General features: G+C 43.5%; 1 protein-coding gene across 1 annotated transcript; it reads right to left on the reverse strand.

The window, feature by feature from the left end:
- Positions 1-2706: 2706 nt before the first annotated feature.
- LOC115137866 (zinc finger protein 853-like) lies at positions 2707-18171 on the reverse strand. The gene is made up of 2 exons (XM_065025241.1): positions 17836-18171; positions 2707-7452 (listed from the first exon to the last, which is right to left on the reverse strand). Exons 1-2 carry the CDS (start codon positions 17999-18001, stop codon positions 6149-6151), a joined length of 1470 nt encoding a protein of 489 aa, XP_064881313.1. The 5' UTR covers positions 18002-18171; the 3' UTR covers positions 2707-6148.
- Between the last annotated feature and the right edge of the window lie 406 nt (positions 18172-18577).

Below are 18577 nucleotides of genomic sequence, written 5' to 3' on the forward strand. Positions count from 1 at the left end.
CTTTAAGTTCTTTACTGACAGTCATTTTCACTTGTCTGACCGCTTGCATGATGACGAGTTTCTCACACGACTGGCCTATCTGAGGGATGTTTTTATCTTGCCTGAATGATCTGAATCTAGGATTACAGAGACTCTTCGCAACTATATTCAATGTGCAGGACAAAATTTTAGATGCACTATTGTAAAGTGGCTGTTCCACTGGATGTCATAAGGTGAATGCACCAATTTGTAAGTCGCTCTGGATAAGAGCGTCTGCTAAATGACTTAAATGTAATGTAAATGTAAAATTGAGGCTATGATTAAGAAGTTGGAGCTCTTCTCTGTCTGCATTAACAAGGACAACACACAGGTCTTTCCATCATTGTATGATTTGTTGTGTGCAAATGAACTCAAGCTTATGGACAATGTCAAATGTGATACAGGGAAGCACCTGAGTGAGTTGGGTGTGCAATTACGCAGGTACTTTCCCGAAACGGATGACACAAACTGGATTTGTTATCCTTTCATGTCCTGCCTCCAGTCCACTTACCGATATCTGAACAAGAGAGCCTCATCGAAATTGCAACAAGTGGTTCTGTGAAAATTTAATTGAATCAGAAGCCACTTCCAGATTTCTGGATAGGGCTGCGCTCAGAGTATCCTGCCTTGGCAAATCGCTCTGTTAAGACACTGATGCCCTTTGCAACCACGTACCTATTTGTGAGTGGATTCTCAGCCCTCACTAGCATGAAAACTAAATACAGGCACAGGCACTGTGTCGAAAATGATTCAAGACTGAGACTCTCTCCAATACAACCCAACATTGCAGAGTTAAGCACACTCTTCTCATTAACCTGTGGTGAGGTATTCACAATTTTTGATGAACAAATAAGGTTTTATATGTAAGATGGCTAAATAAAGATCAATTATTGATTTATTATTATTATTATTTGTGCCCTGGTTCCTATACAAGCTCTTTGTCACTTCCCACGTGCCGGGTTGTGACATTCTTATGTTTAATAGTTGTATCGTATAGTGTGTGTGTTTGTCAGGCTTACAGTGATGGCAAAGAACAACATTTGAGATTGCATTTAAGACTTGCTCTATGTCAGATCGAACAGGCCCTGAGTGGAACATCCCTGCCTGGGCACGCATTGGAAGAGAATCAACCTTCTTGCCGTTAAGTTCCAAGTTATTTCTTGAGGACAGAGGGGTTCATACATGTTCACGATGGTGGAACAACCGCTGTACGTGTGTCATCATATCAAGCACTTTAAAGTAATCTCCCCACCCGAAGCTAAAGACAGGCACAAAATAGTTGACTTATGCGCATGCTTTTGAAGATACAGATTTTGTGGCATTTGAGCTATTGAATTCAGAACAACCTAAAATGGTCACTTTGGAGTCTGGACCCGTATGCCACTGAAGAGATTCTTATGACTTTCAAATCATCTCGCCCGCAGACTTCCTCTTCCAATGCGTACCCAGGCAGGGATGTTCCACTCAGGGCCTGTTCGATCTGACATAGAGCAAGTCTTATCTCAAGCCATTCTCTCATGCGAAAACCAGGAGAAAATGGCTTATGATGGTTTTGTCCTAGACATGAAGGACACAACACACCTATAATTGGTATAGAAGACATGTTTTCTGTAGTTTATCGACTTATACTCAGGCAAGACCTACCCCCGGAAATTACTTTTTCATTATACAAGGGGTCACAAGCTACCCAACAGCTCCATAAGTTCACTACAAAAACAGTTTCACATTTTTCTAACAGTTCAAACTCAAACTTATTGCAAACATTTACTTTACTTCCTATCATGTCACATAAGCACACCATACATAGCATGAGGACATCCGTACAGGATATCCTTAAAAGGGCATAAACACATGACACAGAAATAGCTCATCAATCACCTTTTGACACATTCTGTCTATTATATTCTCTCTAGTTGCCCTTAAAAAGATGCAATAGTCTCTACAAGCCAGAATGTTGAATAAAATTATATTTAAAATTATATTATATAACTACTTTTAATAAACAGATACTTCAGGTAGCAATTCCCTTGTGTAGCAGTGTAAGGCATATTTTAACTCCCCCCACCCTCGCATAGCTTGCTGGGTAATGTAGTCTTAATGTTATTAAACGCATAACACACTATGTTTGAGCTGCTTTCGAAAGCAAAAGTCTAATTGAAAACATTATTGACATTGTTTCAATTCGATGTTCATAATAACAAGCTAGGACTGATGTTTGTTTGGTTACCAAGGCAACTGCTGTAGCTATCTAGTAAACTTGTTAGCTAGGTACTTCAGTGGACGTTGAACACATTTCTACCTGCAAATGTGTTCAATTACAGCCCTGAAATAAAAGGGATATTCAACTCAGGGCTCTATCTGTTCTCTGGACAATAATATGCAACTCCGTAGGTTAGTTCCATTCTGCTAGTGCTTCGTGGAACCACATCATTCAGGGTGAATTCGGAGAATGATCCACAGGGTTGTTGAAAATGCTGTAGGAATTGAAGGGATTTGATTATCTGTCCTGGGTTACCCCGGTGTGAGGAGTTAGAAGTGGGGGAAAAGTGATTGCATTTGTTTTGGAAATGCCTCCTGGGTGTGACCCAGTGCCCGTTCAAAACCCATGGCAAAAGTTATGTAGCCTAGGCTAGATTAAGAATTTGGACTAATGAGTAGGATTCTGTGCTTTCACAAACAAAAGTGATCGATTTTGATAAAATGCTTTAATTGCCTTCCAAATGAAAACGTGAACATATATTGTATGGAAAATAGATGTACCACGATGCACCATGCTGCCTTATTGACAACATGACCGAGTAGCGCGGTCGTCCTTCATCGGTTTTTCCCATTCATGTCACAGGCCATAAACCGGTGCACTCCGACTCGGATTACGAGAACTCAGTAATAGAGCCCTACAGTGGTGGTGTCATAATACTGTAAAACGGTTCCAATAGTTTTTCTTTACCATTTATTTATTTTTTAGAAACACTTAAAATAAGGGATGTGTTTCGCGTAGGCTTACCCTGGTGTGACGTTTTAAATCTCTCTCGGCCAAGTGAACTTTTAGCAATATATTCAGCTCTATTTACTCTAAGATTCGAAAATGCTAATTAGCATTAAAGTAGACATCATTCAAGACTGAAAATCCCTGCAAGCTCTTGCACGTCATCTCTAGTGGACACCTTTACTAACAGGTATGGTGTCAATTTAAAACTTGCACAGGACAATTCACATAATTGTCAAGTTAAAGAAATGTAGTCAATTTATTCATTACTATATTTTAGATAACATTAGATAGTTAATCCAGAGATTCTTGCCTTTGCCTCGATTCTGCAGTCTCATGCAGATCATCATGGCATTTGTAGTTCTTTTTGATAGGCACATTAGCAGCTAATTAGGGTTTCATTTCGGGGTGTAAATAGAGCCGAATATATTGTCCAAAAGTCAACTTGTCCTGGAGAGATTCACACGTTTATCAAAACGTCACGCCAGGGTAAATCGACATGAAACACAGCACTTATTTTAAGTGTTTCTAAAATCCCCTATGAGAAAAATGTATGCTGGAAAAACAATTGGAACCATTTCCTTGTTTGACCGCTAGGTTTTATGGATAATATGACTCATACTGTGGTACTCTATTGCGCTGGGGCAGCGCTTACCCAACTTCGTCATTCAACTCATCAGAGGCTTTATGATTAGTTCACAAGTTTAGTCAGGTGTGCTTGTCTGGGGTTACTATACAAATGTAATAAAAACACATGCAACAACTGTAGTTTACACATTTTCTGTGGAATGGGAGTTGCGTAGCCTGGTTGTTAACATGTCATTCTTTACTCCACACAATGAAGGCAAAATCAAGTCGAGGTGGTCGTCACTAGTTACCACAGCCATAAAGTCATAGACCCCGCCCATTTCTACAATTTTATCTTTTTTAAATGTGATTTTAAACCTAACCTTGCTCCACACTGCTAACATTATGCTTAACCCTAACCTTAAATTTCAGATTTTTTTGTTTTCATATGTAACGGATGTGAAATGGCTAGCTAGTTAGCGGTGGTGCGCGCTAATAGCGTTTCAATCGGTGACATCACTTGCTCAGAGACCTTGAAGTAGTGGTTCCCCTTGCTCTGCAAGGACCGCGGCTTTTGTGGAGCGATGGGTAACGATGCTTCGTGGGTGTCACTTGTTGATGTGTGCAGAGGGTCCCTGGTTCGCGCCTGGGTCGGGGCGAGGGTACAGACTGAAGTTATACTGTTACACATACATTTTTACAATATAGCCATTTTTTTTCTTCTGGCTGTGGCAACTAGTGGAAGTATTCTACTTACGTGATCTAGTCAAAAACAATTGAAAAGTCGTAATTCTAGTGGGTGGCGAACCCAGAAACAGCGCTGCCTGCTGGATGAAGGTTTATTAAGGCAACCTACAGATCAGTAGTAAAGGGAAACAATAACTAAACTCAGCTACAACAAAAGAAACGTCCCTTTTTCAGGACCCTGTCTTTCAAAGATAATTCTTACAAATCCAAATAACTTCACAGATCTTCATTGTAAAGGGTTTAAACCACTGTTTCCCTGCTTGTTCAATGAACCATAAACAATTAATGAACATGCACCTGTGGAACGGTCGTTAAGACACTAACAGTTTACAGGCGGTAGGCAATTAAGGTCATTTATGAAAACTTAGGACACTAAAGAGGCCTTTCTACAGACTCTGAAAAACACCAAAAGAAAGATGACCAGGGTCTGTGATCATCTGCGTGAACATGCCTTAGGCATGCTGCAAGGAGGCATGAGGACTGCAGATGTGGCCAGGGAAATAAATTGCAATGTCCGTACGGTGAGACGCCTAAGACAGCGCTACAGGGAGACAGGACAGACAGCTGATCGTCCTCGCAGTGGCAGACCACTTGTAACAGCACCTGCACAGGATCGGTACATCCGAACATCACACCTGCGGGACATGTACAGGATGGCAACAACAACTGCCCGAGTTACACCAGGAATCCCTCCATCAGTGCTCAGACTGTCCGCAATAGGCTGAGAGAGGCTGGACTGAGGGCTGGTAGGCCTGTTGTAAGGCAGGTCCTCACCAGACCTCACAGGCAACAACGTCGCCTATGGGCACAAACCCACCATCGCTGGACCAGACAGGATTGGCAAAAAGTGCTCTTCACTGATGAGTAGTGGTTTTGTCTCACCAGGGGTGATGGTCAGATTCGCGTTTATCGTCAAAGGAATGAGCTTTACACCGAGGCCTGTACTCTGGAGCGGGATTGATTTGGAGGTGGAGGGTCCGTCATGGTCTGGGGCGCTGTGTCACAGCATCATCAGACTGAGCTTGTTGTCATTGCAGGCAATCTCAACGCTGTGCGTTACAGGGAAGACATCCTCCTCCCTCATGTGGTACCCTTCCTGCAGGCTCATCCTGACATGACCCTCCAGCAGGACAATACCACCAGCCATACTGCTCGTTCTATGTGTGATTTCCTGCAAGACAGGAATGTCCGTGTTCTGCCATGGCCTGTGAAGAGCCCGGATCTCAATCCCATTGAGCACGTCTGGGACCTGTTGGATCGGAGGGTGAGGGCTAGGGCCATTCCCCCCCTCAGAAATGTCCAGGAACTTGCAGGTGCCTTGGTGGAAGAGTTTAAGTTTGCTTAAAATAAACGCAGAGGACGTTTCTTTTTTTTTGCTGAGTTTACATGTCGACAAACAGTTTAGGCTGATCTGGGAGAATCCATTCTCCACCGGGAGTCAACTGTATGTCATTACTCTATACAAGATTAAATCAATATCATGAATGAGCAGCATTAGGTGAAATCTGTTGAGATTTCTCTTGTAGGTTTATTTAGGCAACCTTTTCTGGAATTGTATTTTATGTATCAATAATATCAGACATTATGAGAGAAATTACTAAAAAAAATGCCCAGGAATTCCTTTTTGTAAATTACGTGACAACATCAACAGACTTCGATCAGCAGACTTGTGACGATGTACCATTTGATCACACACCTATACATTTGGACCCCAAAGCAAGAATGATCCAGATTTGCTTTGCTTTCCTAAGTGTGTTGCCCACATCCTGCCTGTTATTCCCATCTTCTGACAGAACATCTTTGTCCTCATTTTCTTTAGTCTTTCAGTTTTTATTCCTGTTTTCTTCCATTGTGGACTTTATCCACATGCCTCAGAAGATTTGTTTTATGAGTGAAACTTTTGCCACAGATTGAGCAGCCATGTTGTTTCTCTCCTTTGTGAATCTGTATATGTTCGGCTAAGGTGCCCTTGTTTCTGAAGCTTTTATCGCAGTCCTCACAGCTAAATGGATTCACTCCTGTGTGAGTCCGTATATGAAAGTTTAGGTGACCCTTCTGATTGAAGCTTTTCCCACAGTCACCACAGCTAAATGGTTTCTCTCCTGTGTGAGTCAGTTTATGTCTGGTTAGGAGCCAGTGGCAATTGAATTTTTTACCACAGTCACCACAACTAAAAGGTTTCTCTCCTGTATGAGTCAGTATGTGCCTCCCTAGGTCTCCCTTCTGACTGAAGCTTTTCCCACAATCACCACAGCTAAATGGTTTCTCTCCGGTGTGAGTCAGTTTATGCCTGGTTAGGTCCTTCTTGATACTGAAGCTTTTCCCACAGTCATGGCAGCTGTGGGTTGTTTTAGAATGGGTGCTGTGTTTGGAATGGTATTTCCTCAATGGTGGACTGGGATCTAATGGTGGACTGGGATCTAATGGTGGACTGGGATCTAATGGTGGACTGGGATCTAATGGTGGACTGGGATCTAATGGTGAACTGGGATCTAATGGTGAACTGGGATCTAATGGTGGACTGGGATCTAATGGTGGACTGGGATCTAATGGTGAACTGGGATCTAATGGTGAACTGGGATCTAATGGTGGACTGGGATCTAATGGTGGACCGGGATGTAATGGTGGACCGGGATCCAATGGTGGACTGGGATCTAATGGTGGACTGGGATCTAATGGTGGACTGGGAACCAATGGTGGGCAACTGTCAAGTCCTACTGGGTCGCTGCTTACAGCTGAACTGTGGCTGGAGGCATTGTTTTGATTATCTGGAGGGTCACAGGGAATGTCGAGACCTTTTAAGTGGGTCACAGTAACAAAAAGTTTGGGATCCACTGGTTTAGAGTCACTCTCTCTGTTTTCCTCAGTCTTAGTTTGGGGAAGAGTCAAGGACTGAAGTGGTTCCTCCTGATCACATTCACTTTTCACACAGGAAGGCGTGAATTTGAACTCTATGATATCAGGCTCAAGACCTTGAAGCTGCTCTTCCTCCTGACTGGTCATGACTTCCTCATGTTCCTCTTTAATCTGTTTGGTCTCTGGGTCCTTCTGTCCCAGACTGGGGCTCCACTCCTGCTCACAGTGCTGCTGCTCAGGGGGAACCTCCTCTTCAGAGACAGAGAGCTGCAGGGAGTCTGGAGGGAAGGAGAGGAGGAGCAGAGGTTACCTATACAGCCTGGATACAGAGGTTACCCTGCTATACAGCCTGGATACAGAGGTCACCTATACAGCCTGGATACAGAGGTCACCTATACAGCCTGGATACAGAGGTCACCTATACAGCCTGGATACAGAGGTCACCTATACAGCCTGGATACAGAGGTCACCTATACAGCCTGGATACAGAGGTCACCTATACAGCCTGGATACAGAGGTCACCTATACAGCCTGGATACAGAGGTTACCTATACAGCCTGGATACAGAGGTTACCTATACAGCCTGGATACAAAGGTCACCTATACAGCCTGGATACAGAGGTTACCCTGCTATACAGCCTGGATACAGAGGTTACCCTGCTATACAGCCTGGATACAGAGGTTACCCTGCTATACAGCCTGGATACAGAGGTTACCCTGCTATACAGCCTGGATACAGAGGTTACCCAGCTATACAGTCTGGATACAGAGGTTACCCTGCCTGGATACAGAGGTTACCCTATACAGCCTGGATACAGAGGTGACCCAGCTATACAGCCTGGATACAGAGGTTACCCTGCTATACAGCCTGGATACAGAGGTTACAGCCTGCTATACAGCCTGGATACAGAGGTTACCCAGCTTACAGCCCTACAGAGGCTATACAGCCTGGATACAGAGGTCACCTATACAGCCTGGATACAGAGGTTAGCTATACAGCCTGGCCACCCCTATACAGCCTGGATACAGAGGTCACCTATACAGCCTGGATACAGAGGTCACCTATACAGCCTGGATACAGAGGTTACCCTGCTATACAGCCTGGATACAGAGGTTACCCAGCTATACAGCCTGGATACAGAGGTTACAGCCTACAGCCTGGATACAGAGGTTACCCTGCTATACAGCCTGGATACAGAGGTTACCCCTATACAGCCTGGATACAGAGGTTACCTATACAGCCTGGATACAGAGGTTACCCTGCTATACAGCCTGGATACAGAGGTTACAGCCTGGATACAGCTATACAGCCTGGATACAGAGGTTACCCAGCTATACAGCCTGGATACAGAGGTTACCCAGCTATACAGCCTGGATACAGAGGTTACCCTGCTATACAGCCTGGATACAGAGGTTACCCTGCTATACAGCCTGGATACAGAGGTTACCCTGCTATACAGCCTGGATACAGAGGTTACCCTGCTATACAGCCTGGATACAGAGGTTACCCTGCTATACAGCCTGGATACAGAGATCACCTATACAGCCTGGATACAGAGGCCACCTATACAGCCTGGATACAGAGGTCACCTATACAGCCTGGATACAGAGGTCACCTATACAGCCTGGATACAGAGGTCACCTATACAGCCTGGATACAGAGGTTACCTATACAGCCTGGATACAGAGGTTACCCTGCTATACAGCCTGGATACAGAGGCTATACAGCCTGGATACAGAGGTCACCTATACAGCCTGGATACAGAGGTTACAGCCCTATACAGCCTGGATACAGAGGTTACCCTGCTATACAGCCTGGATACAGAGGTTACCCAGCTATACAGCCTGGATACAGAGGTTACTATACAGCCTGGATACAGAGTTACCCTGCCTATACAGCCTGGATACAGAGGTTACTAATGGAAACTTCGAAAAAAAGGAAAACAAAAAAACCTGCTATACAGCCTGGATACAGAGGTTACCCTGCTATACAGCCTGGATACAGAGGTCACCTATACAGCTGGATACTGGTTACCCTGCTATACAGCCTGGATACAGAGTTACCTATACACTCTTTAGACATGCCATAACATTTACAGCCTGGAAAACAAAAATACAGAGGTTACACAAAAAACCCTGCTGTTTTATAACAGCCTTTTGTATTTGTAAAGTTATTTTTGGATACAGGTTTACAAAAGGATCACAACTGTTTCTAGATAAAACGTTTAACACTTCACCAAATCGTCATCCTGAGCTTCATATCAAAAGGGACGTTTAATAGATCGGAACATCTTTCAGAGCAAGTTCAGATAGAATTTTATCAACACAGCCTGGTAATAAAAATGCAAATTAAAATAGTTGAAATGACTGAAACAGAGTAGATCTACATACGAACCTATTAGTTGTATCCCAGCTCCTGGTATACAGCCTGGATACAGAGGTTACCCGAATGTAGTTTATACAGTGGACTGGATACAGAGGTTACCCTGCTATACAGCCTGGATACAGAGGTTACCCTGCTATACAGCCTGGATCCCAGACTGGGGTCCACCCTGCTAGTGACAGGGGGCCTGGAGCTGCAGGGAGTCAGCAGAGGTCACCTAGCTATAAAGCCTGGATACAGAGGTCACCTAGCTATAAAGCCTGGATACAGAGGTCACCTAGCTATAAAGCCTGGATACAGAGGTCACCTAGCTATAAAGCCTGGATACAGAGGTCACCTAGCTATAAAGCCTGGATACAGAGGTCACCTAGCTATAAAGCCTGGATACAGAGGTCACCTAGCTATAAAGCCTGGATACAGAGGTCACCTAGCTATAAAGCCTGGATACAGAGGTCACCTAGCTATAAAGCCTGGATACAGAGGTCACCTAGCTATAAAGCCTGGATACAGAGGTCACCTAGCTATAAAGCCTGGATACAGAGGTCACCTAGCTATAAAGCCTGGATACAGAGGTCACCTAGCTATAAAGCCTGGATACAGAGGTCACCTAGCTATAAAGCCTGGATACAGAGGTCACCTAGCTATAAAGCCTAGATACAGAGGTCACCTAGCTATAAAGCCTGGATACAGAGGTCACCTAGCTATAAAGCCTGGATACAGAGGTCACCTAGCTATAAAGCCTGGATACAGAGGTCACCTAGCTATAAAGCCTGGATACAGAGGTCACCTAGCTATAAAGCCTGGATACAGAGGTCACCTACAGCGCATTCGGAAAGTATTCAGATCCCTTGACCTTTTCCACATTTTGTTACGTTTCAGCCTTATTCTAAAATAGATTAAGTTTGGCACACCTGTATTTGGGGAGTTTCTCCCATTCTTCTCTGCAGATCCTCTCAAGCTCTGTCAGGTTAGCAGACGGATGGGGAGTGTCACTGCACAGCTATTTTCAGGTCTCTCCAGAGATGTTAGATCGGGTTCAAGTCCGGGCTCTGGCTGGGCCACTCAAGAACATTCAAGTCAGTCCTGCATTGTTTTGGCAGTGTGCTAAGGGTCGTTGTCCTGTTGAAAGGTGAACCTTCACTCCGGTCTGAGGTCCTAAGCGCTCTGGAGCAGGTTTTCAACAAGGGTCTCTCTGTGCTTTGCTCCGTTCATCTTTCCCTTGATCCTGACTAATCTACCAGTCCCTGCAGCTGAAAAACATCCCCACAGCATGATGCTGCCACCAGCATGTTTCACTGTAGGGATGGTGTCAGGTTTCATCCAGACGTAACACTTGGCATTCAGGCCAATGATTTCAATCTTGGTTTCATCAGACCAGAGAATCTTGTTTCTCATGGTCTGAGAGTCCTTTAGGTGCATTTTGGCAAACTCCAAGCAGGATGTTATGTACCTTTTACTGAGGTGTGGCTTCCATCTGGCCACTCTACCAAAAATTGGCCTGATTTGTGAAGTTCTGCACAGATGGTTGTCCTTCTGGAAGGTTCTCCCATCTCCACAGAGGAACTCTGGAGCTCTGTCAGAGTGACCATCGGGTTCTTGGTCACCTCCCTGAATTTACCAGAGTTAGACTTCAATCAAGTTGTAGAAACATCTCAAGTGCGATCAATGGAAACAGGATGTACCTGAGCTCAATTTCAAGTATCATAGCAAAGGGTCTGAATACTTAATGTAAATTAAGTATTTCTGTTTTTATTTTTTAAAATGTGTAACATTTATAAAAACCTGTTTTTGCTTTGCCATTATGGAGTATTGTGATGTCATTATGGAGTATTGTGATGTCATTATGGGGTATTGTGATGTCATTATGGGGTATTGTGATGTCATTATGGAGTATTGTGATGTCATTATGGAGTATTGTGATGTCATTATGGAGTATTGTGATGCCATTGTGGAGTATTGTGTGTAGATTGATGAGGATGTTTTTTCATTTAATCCATTTTAGAATAAGGCTGTAATGTAACAAAATGTGGAAAAAGTCAGGGGGTCTGAATACTTTCCGAATGCCCTATATATACCACATAATTAAATAGAACTCTTAAATTATTAAAAAAATGGATAGATCTCTATGATCTATATAGCCAAGCGGGTTCCAGCCTCCAGTGGCATAGCTAAAACATATTTTCTGGAACAAGCCATTTCTAAGAGGTCACATGTTCAATCAGTGTGACCTAAACCTCTCAGTGTGACCTAAACCACTCAGTGTGACCTAAACCACTCAGTGTGACCTAAACCACGCAGTGTGACCTAAACCACTCAGTGTGACCTAAACCACTCAGTGTGACCTAAACCACTCAGTGTGACCTAAACCACGCAGTGTGACCTAAACCACTCAGTGTGACCTAAACCACTCAGTGTGACCTAAACCACGCAGTGTGACCTAAACCACGCAGTGTGACCTAAACCACGCAGTGTGACCTAAACCACGCAGTGTGACCTAAACCACGCAGTGTGACCTAAACCACGCAGTGTGACCTAAACCACTCAGTGTGACCTAAACCACTCAGTGTGACCTAAACCACGCAGTGTGACCTAAACCACGCAGTGTGACCTAAACCACTCAGTGTGACCTAAACCACTCAGTGACCTAAACCACGCAGTGTGACCTAAACCACGCAGTGTGACCTAAACCACTCAGTGTGACCTAAACCACGCAGTGTGACCTAAACCACTCAGTGTGACCTAAACCACTCAGTGTGACCTAAACCACTCAGTGTGACCTAAACCACTCAGTGACCTAAACCACTCAGTGTGACCTAAACCACTCAGTGACCTAAACCACTCAGTGTGACCTAAACCACTCAGTGTGACCTAAACCACTCAGTGTGACCTAAACCACTCAGTGTGACCTAAACCACACAGTGTGACCTAAACCACTCAGTGTGACCTAAACCACGCAGTGTGACCTAAACCACTCAGTGTGACCTAAACCACTCAGTGACCTAAACCACTCAGTGTGACCTAAACCACTCAGTGACCTAAACCACTCAGTGTGACCTAAACCACTCAGTGTGACCTAAACCACTCAGTGTGACCTAAACCACTCAGTGTGACCTAAACCACTCAGTGTGACCTAAACCACTGACCTAAACCAGTGTGACCTAAACCACTCAGTGTGACCTAAACCACTCAGTGTGACCTAAACCACTCAGTGTGACCTAAACCACTCAGTGTGACCTAAACCACTCAGTGTGACCTAAACCACTCAGTGTGACCTAAACCACTCAGTGTGACCTAAACCACTCAGTGTGACCTAAACCACTCAGTGTGACCTAAACCACTCAGTGTGACCTAAACCACTCAGTGTGACCTAAACCACTCAGTGTGACCTAAACCACTCAGTGTGACCTAAACCACTCAGTGTGACCTAAACCACTCAGTGTGACCTAAACCACTCAGTGTGACCTAAACCACTCAGTGTGACCTAAACCACTCAGTGTGACCTAAACCACTCAGTGTGACCTAAACCACTCAGTGTGACCTAAACCACGCAGTGTGACCTAAACCACTCAGTGTGACCTAAACCACTCAGTGTGACCTAAACCACTCAGTGTGACCTAAACCACTCAGTGTGACCTAAACCACTCAGTGTGACCTAAACCACTCAGTGTGACCTAAACCACTCAGTGTGACCTAAACCACTCAGTGTGACCTAAACCACTCAGTGTGACCTAAACCACTCAGTGTGACCTAAACCACTCAGTGTGACCTAAACCACTCAGTGTGACCTAAACCACTCAGTGTGACCTAAACCACTCAGTGTGACCTAAACCACTCAGTGTGACCTAAACCACTCAGTGTGACCTAAACCACTCAGTGTGACCTAAACCACTCAGTGTGACCTAAACCACTCAGTGACCTAAACCACAAATGCTATCAACTCTATAAAAACCATTTCCCCTGCAATAGACTCAGAGAAATTCAGTTTAAAATATTAAATATTTGCTCTATTTAACCCCTCAAGTTTCTCAATCACTATTTTTGCCATTGTCAATTGTTTGTTACTGTTGTTTAGTCTTTAACTGTTGAACTGTTGTTTTACTGCCAACTGTATGTTTTGGTCTTGCACAAAAAAAATACAAGGGAAAAAACAAGTATTTATTTAACCTTTATTTAACTAGGCAAGTCAGTTAAGAACAAATTCATATTTACAATGACGGCCTCCCCCGGCCAAACCCTAACGACGTTGGGCCCATTGTGTGCCGCCCTGTGGAACTCCCAATGACGGCCTACCCCTGCCAAACCCTAACGACGTTGGGCCCATTGTGTGCCGCCCTGTGGAACTCCCAATGACGGCCTACCCCGGCCAAACCCTAACGACGTTGGGCCCATTGTGTGCCGCCCTGTGGAACTCCCAATGACGGCCCACCCCGGCCAAACCCTAACGACGTTGGGCCCATTGTGTGCCACCCTGTGGAACTCCCAATGACGGCCTACCCCGGCCAAACCCTAACGACGTTGGGCCCATTGTGTGCCGCCCTGTGGAACTCCCAATGACGGCCCACCCCGGCCAAACCCTAACGACGTTGGGCCAATTGTATGCCGCCCTATGAAACTCCCAATTACTTCGGTTGTGATACATCCTGGAATCAAACTAGGGTCTATAGTGACGCCTCTAGCGCTGAGATGCAGTGCATTAGACTGCTGCGCCACTCGGGAGCCCCAAATTGAATTCCCTCAATCTCTCGTGGACAGACGACCAAATTATGCAAGATTTTAGTTTTGGGTTAACTGGGATTAATGTCTTATAAACGTCTAGTTCCAGATGTAACTTCGCTAGGTAAAGCTCCGCCTTATCTCAGCTTACTGGTCACCATAACAACACCCACCCCTAGCACACGCTCCAGCAGGTATATCTCACTGGTCATCCCCAAAGCCAGCACCCCCTTTGGCTGCCTTTCCTTCCAGTTCTCTGCTGCCAATGACTGGAACGAATTACAAAATTGCTGAAGTTGGAGACTTATATCTCCCTCACTAACTTTAAGCATCAGCTTTCTGAGCAGCTTACCGATCGCTGCAGCTGTACACAGCCCATCTGTAAATAGCCCATCCAATCTACCTACCTCATCCCCATATTTGTTTTTATTTACTTTTTTGCACACCAGTATTTCTACTTGCACATCATAATCTGCACATCTATCACTCCGGTGTTAATTTGCTGAATTGTAATTACTTCGCTACTATGGCCTATTTATTGCCTGACTTCCTCACGCCATTTGCACACACTGTATATAGACTTTTTCTATTGTGTTATTGACTGAACGTTTGTTTATTCCATGTGTAACTCTGTGTTGTTGTTTGTGTCGCACTGCTTTGCTTTATCTTGGCCAGGCTGCAGTTGTAAATGAGAACTTGTTCAACTGCCTACCTGGTTAAATAAAGGTTCAATTTTAAAAAAATAAACTGGCTCAGCTGTCCGGATGGGATGTGTTCACACGGAAGAAAAGTGATTGCATTTGTTTTGGAATTAAGCGTGAGCGAAGTGATCGGCTCTGGCCGACAGCGAAGTCAACTCAAAACAAAAGTGACGTAGGAGCAGGCGGAGTAAAGCGTAATTCAGAGTGATGATTTAATGCCAGGGACCTGCGGTATTTCACAATGGGCCGCCGTACTATCTGTCTGGCTCTATCCACGGGTTGATGCACCTCCTAAAAATTCCCAACCCACGTGGCGACTCCTATTTGATGTTTGGAGAAATTGCTTGGGACACTCTGAGAATTAGAAAACTATGAAAGCTAACGGATTACTATCTTAAAAACATTGCTGTGCTGACGTGAACACGTTTTGAACTGTTTTATGGAAAATAGATGCTGCGCTGTTGACAATATGACCGAGCGAAGTACATTACTGTTCTATTTGAGCAGAGCGTAACTCCCTCACCGGCTTCGATCGCCTGGTCACGCAACCGGGACCGGGATTAATCGAATCCCCTCATTAATACGACACCAGTGCCTTCCATTTGGCAAGTAAAAGTTGGTTGAAAATGTACCACGCTTTGCAAGAACAGATGACATTATTGTACACTACCGACCAAAAGATTTTGAAGAATCTCAAATAAAATATATTTTGATTTGTTTAAACCTTTTTTGGGGGGTTACTACATTATTCCATATGTGTTATTGTACCCCCGCATATTGACTCGGTACGGGTACTCCTGTATATAGCCTCGTTATTGATATTTTGTGTTACTTTTTTATTATTTTTTACATTCGTTTTTTGGTAAATATTTTCTTAAATCTTCTTGAACTGCACTGTTGGTTAAGGCCTTGTATGTAAGCCTTTCATGGTAAGGTCTACACTTGTATTCGGGGCATGTGACAAATAAAGTTTGATTTGACCTATATACAGCCTGAAACTAATGACATGTGGAATAAAATAACATTTGAATTGACTTTACCGGTTGTCCATGGTTTTGTGCTTGTGCCAGGTGAAATTTCAACTTCAGTACCAGCGTTCTTATAAAATAATCATAATAATAATAAAAATCGAGTGAACAATACTTTCCTATTGATATTTTGTCTCAAATTTCAACCATCTGAAAGATCAACACCATAGACAACCGGTAAAGTAAGTTCAAATGTCATTTATTCAACACTCTGGCTTGTAAGGAACCTTTACAGGATTTTGTAGTCAATAGTTTCAGGCTGTATATGGAAATGAATAGTGTATTACAACATGATTAATCAGACTAACCCCTAGGCTACCTGCCACCATCATGGTAATCACTGTTAGCCTAAACAGTTAGCCAGCAGATCCAACCGCTTGCTTACAGCTGCACTAGGGTCCGACAGCACTCATGTGTAGATTAAGACACCACGGAGCTGGAGCGAGATATGGATAGAAACGTACAATCCATGGATGAGAAATAATGTAATTAATTTAGTGTTAAATAACACTAATAGGTGATACCAATATTTTTTGTGAACAAATGTTTAATTTTGACGTTATAATAAGTTGGTAGCAACATGGAAAATTGTGGTGGAAATCTGTTGCAGCTCAAGTCGACTACAAAATCCACAATGCAATGCTCTATGGGCTGGCTAGCTAGCAAACGTAGCTACACACAATAATACCAAAGACAATATCAGCATGTGAAGTAGCTAGTTAGCTGTAAAATCAAACTGCACCATCAAACAAACTGCACCATCAATTTAGGAGTCTACAACCTCGCCGTGTTCAACCTGCAGATTGATGTGCCTCACTGAGTGAAGTCTAAAATTCTCAACGGCAGAGATACTTTTTGACGAGATGGGAAACATTGCCCATGCTACGTCAATCGACCGCGCTGTGCATTCTGGGTGATTCTGGGACAAGGAGCGCTCTCCTTCAAGGAGTGAATGGGAGTCTATAGGGCAGTGGTGGAAAAAGTACTTGATTGTCATACTAGTGTAAAAGTATAGATACCTTAATAGAAAGTTACTCAAGTAAAAGTGAAAGTCACCCAGTAAAATACTACTTGATTAAATGTAAAAGTATTTGGTTTTAAATATAGTTAAGTATCAAAAGTAAATGTATTTGCTAAAATATACTTATAAAAGTATAAATGATTTCAAATTCCTCATATTAAGCAAATCAGACAGCACCATTTTCTTGTTTTTAAAATGTAGGTATGAATAGCCAGGGGCACACTCCAACACTCAGACGTTATTTACAAAAGATGCATTGGTGTTTAGTGAGTCCGCCAGGCCAGAGGCAGTAGGGATGACCACATGTTCTGCTGGGTGGAGCGTTAATACTTTACTTAATTCATGGGATTCCTATCTCCTTTCTATAATATCTCTAGCAACAAGGCAGACAAATAGTTCAAATGAGCTGTTAATTTACACAGTTCTATCTAAAAAAATATGATCAATGGCTCATTCAAGAGAAGACATTGTCCTGAGTTATGACACCGGCCAGTATTGAAATACGACATGTATGAGAGACGTGTATTACTATTAACTTCCAGTGTAGTGAGCGCGACTTTAGCACGGTGCTACATAGTAACGGATGGATTTCTGCCTGCTTGATAACTCAGATACACATGAAAACATTAAATAACCCAGGGAATCGATAGAACATCACCCAGAGATGTACAAAATCAATATAACATCCTAAATGGATGAACAGTTCCTTTAATATACACAGGAATGCGGTCTAACCCTAGTGCAGCTGAAAGCAAGCGGGGTCAGATCTGCTGGCTACCTAAAAAGTGTATAAAACAGTAGATATACATACTAACCTATTCTACATAGTTGTATCTCCGGTGTCCTCCGCAGCAGTCTCCGTAGCCGATCATTCTCCTCCTGGTACTCCACTACCGTTTTCTCAACTGCCCCGAAAATCTCCAGAACAGCCGCCGTTAAACGCTCATTTAAAAACACACGAAACCCATCTAGTTTATACATTTTCGATCGACAGAGAGATAGCTGGGCATTCAGTAGTGATGATACCGGAGCATGCGTTGAAATCGCTAAGTTTATTTCGAAGCACTGTGCGGACGCTTACATTTCTTATTGTGGTTTGGTAGAAGACAAAAAGGCTACACCACAGAGTCTATAAACCCAGAGGCGCAACATTGCTAGACTTCCGGAAACGCTTGCGAAGCAGACCAAGCAGGCCGGGTTAGATAAATCAATGAGAGTTGTTCATTAGTTGTTAATTATCTCGAAATCTAAAGGCACAACTTAGATTCGAGCCAATGTCTTAAGTAAGTTGAACATGTTACTACTCATGAAAGTGACAAACTGACACGTTTTCATTTTTGTCAAAAAGTACTTTATACTTTATATTTATATATATATATATATATATCGAAGGAGTGCGTTTTACAGTGAGCACATGCGCAGTTCGGCACGAGAGCCCGTTAGACCCGATGACCTGTTTCTACGCATGACTTTCGGTAGCCAAGGTCGCCATGACATCGCCTACAAGCGTGAGCGGGGATTTCTATTAGAGAACAGTTTCTGCCTATCTTCATTTAC

This window comes from Oncorhynchus nerka, linkage group LG12 (assembly GCF_034236695.1).
Source record: "Oncorhynchus nerka isolate Pitt River linkage group LG12, Oner_Uvic_2.0, whole genome shotgun sequence".
Lineage (NCBI taxonomy): Eukaryota > Metazoa > Chordata > Actinopteri > Salmoniformes > Salmonidae > Oncorhynchus > Oncorhynchus nerka.

What these genes read in the sequence shown, in the direction of transcription:
- LOC115137866 (XM_065025241.1), bottom strand. Translation starts at nt 18,001, where the DNA reads ATGTATAAACTAGATGGGTTTCGTGTGTTTTTAAATGAGCGTTTAACG. An exon ending in GATACAACTATGTAGAATAG is followed by an intron (nt 7,453 to 17,835) that starts GTTAGTATGTAT and finishes CCTTCCCTCCAG; the next exon opens with ACTCCCTGCAGCTCTCTGTC.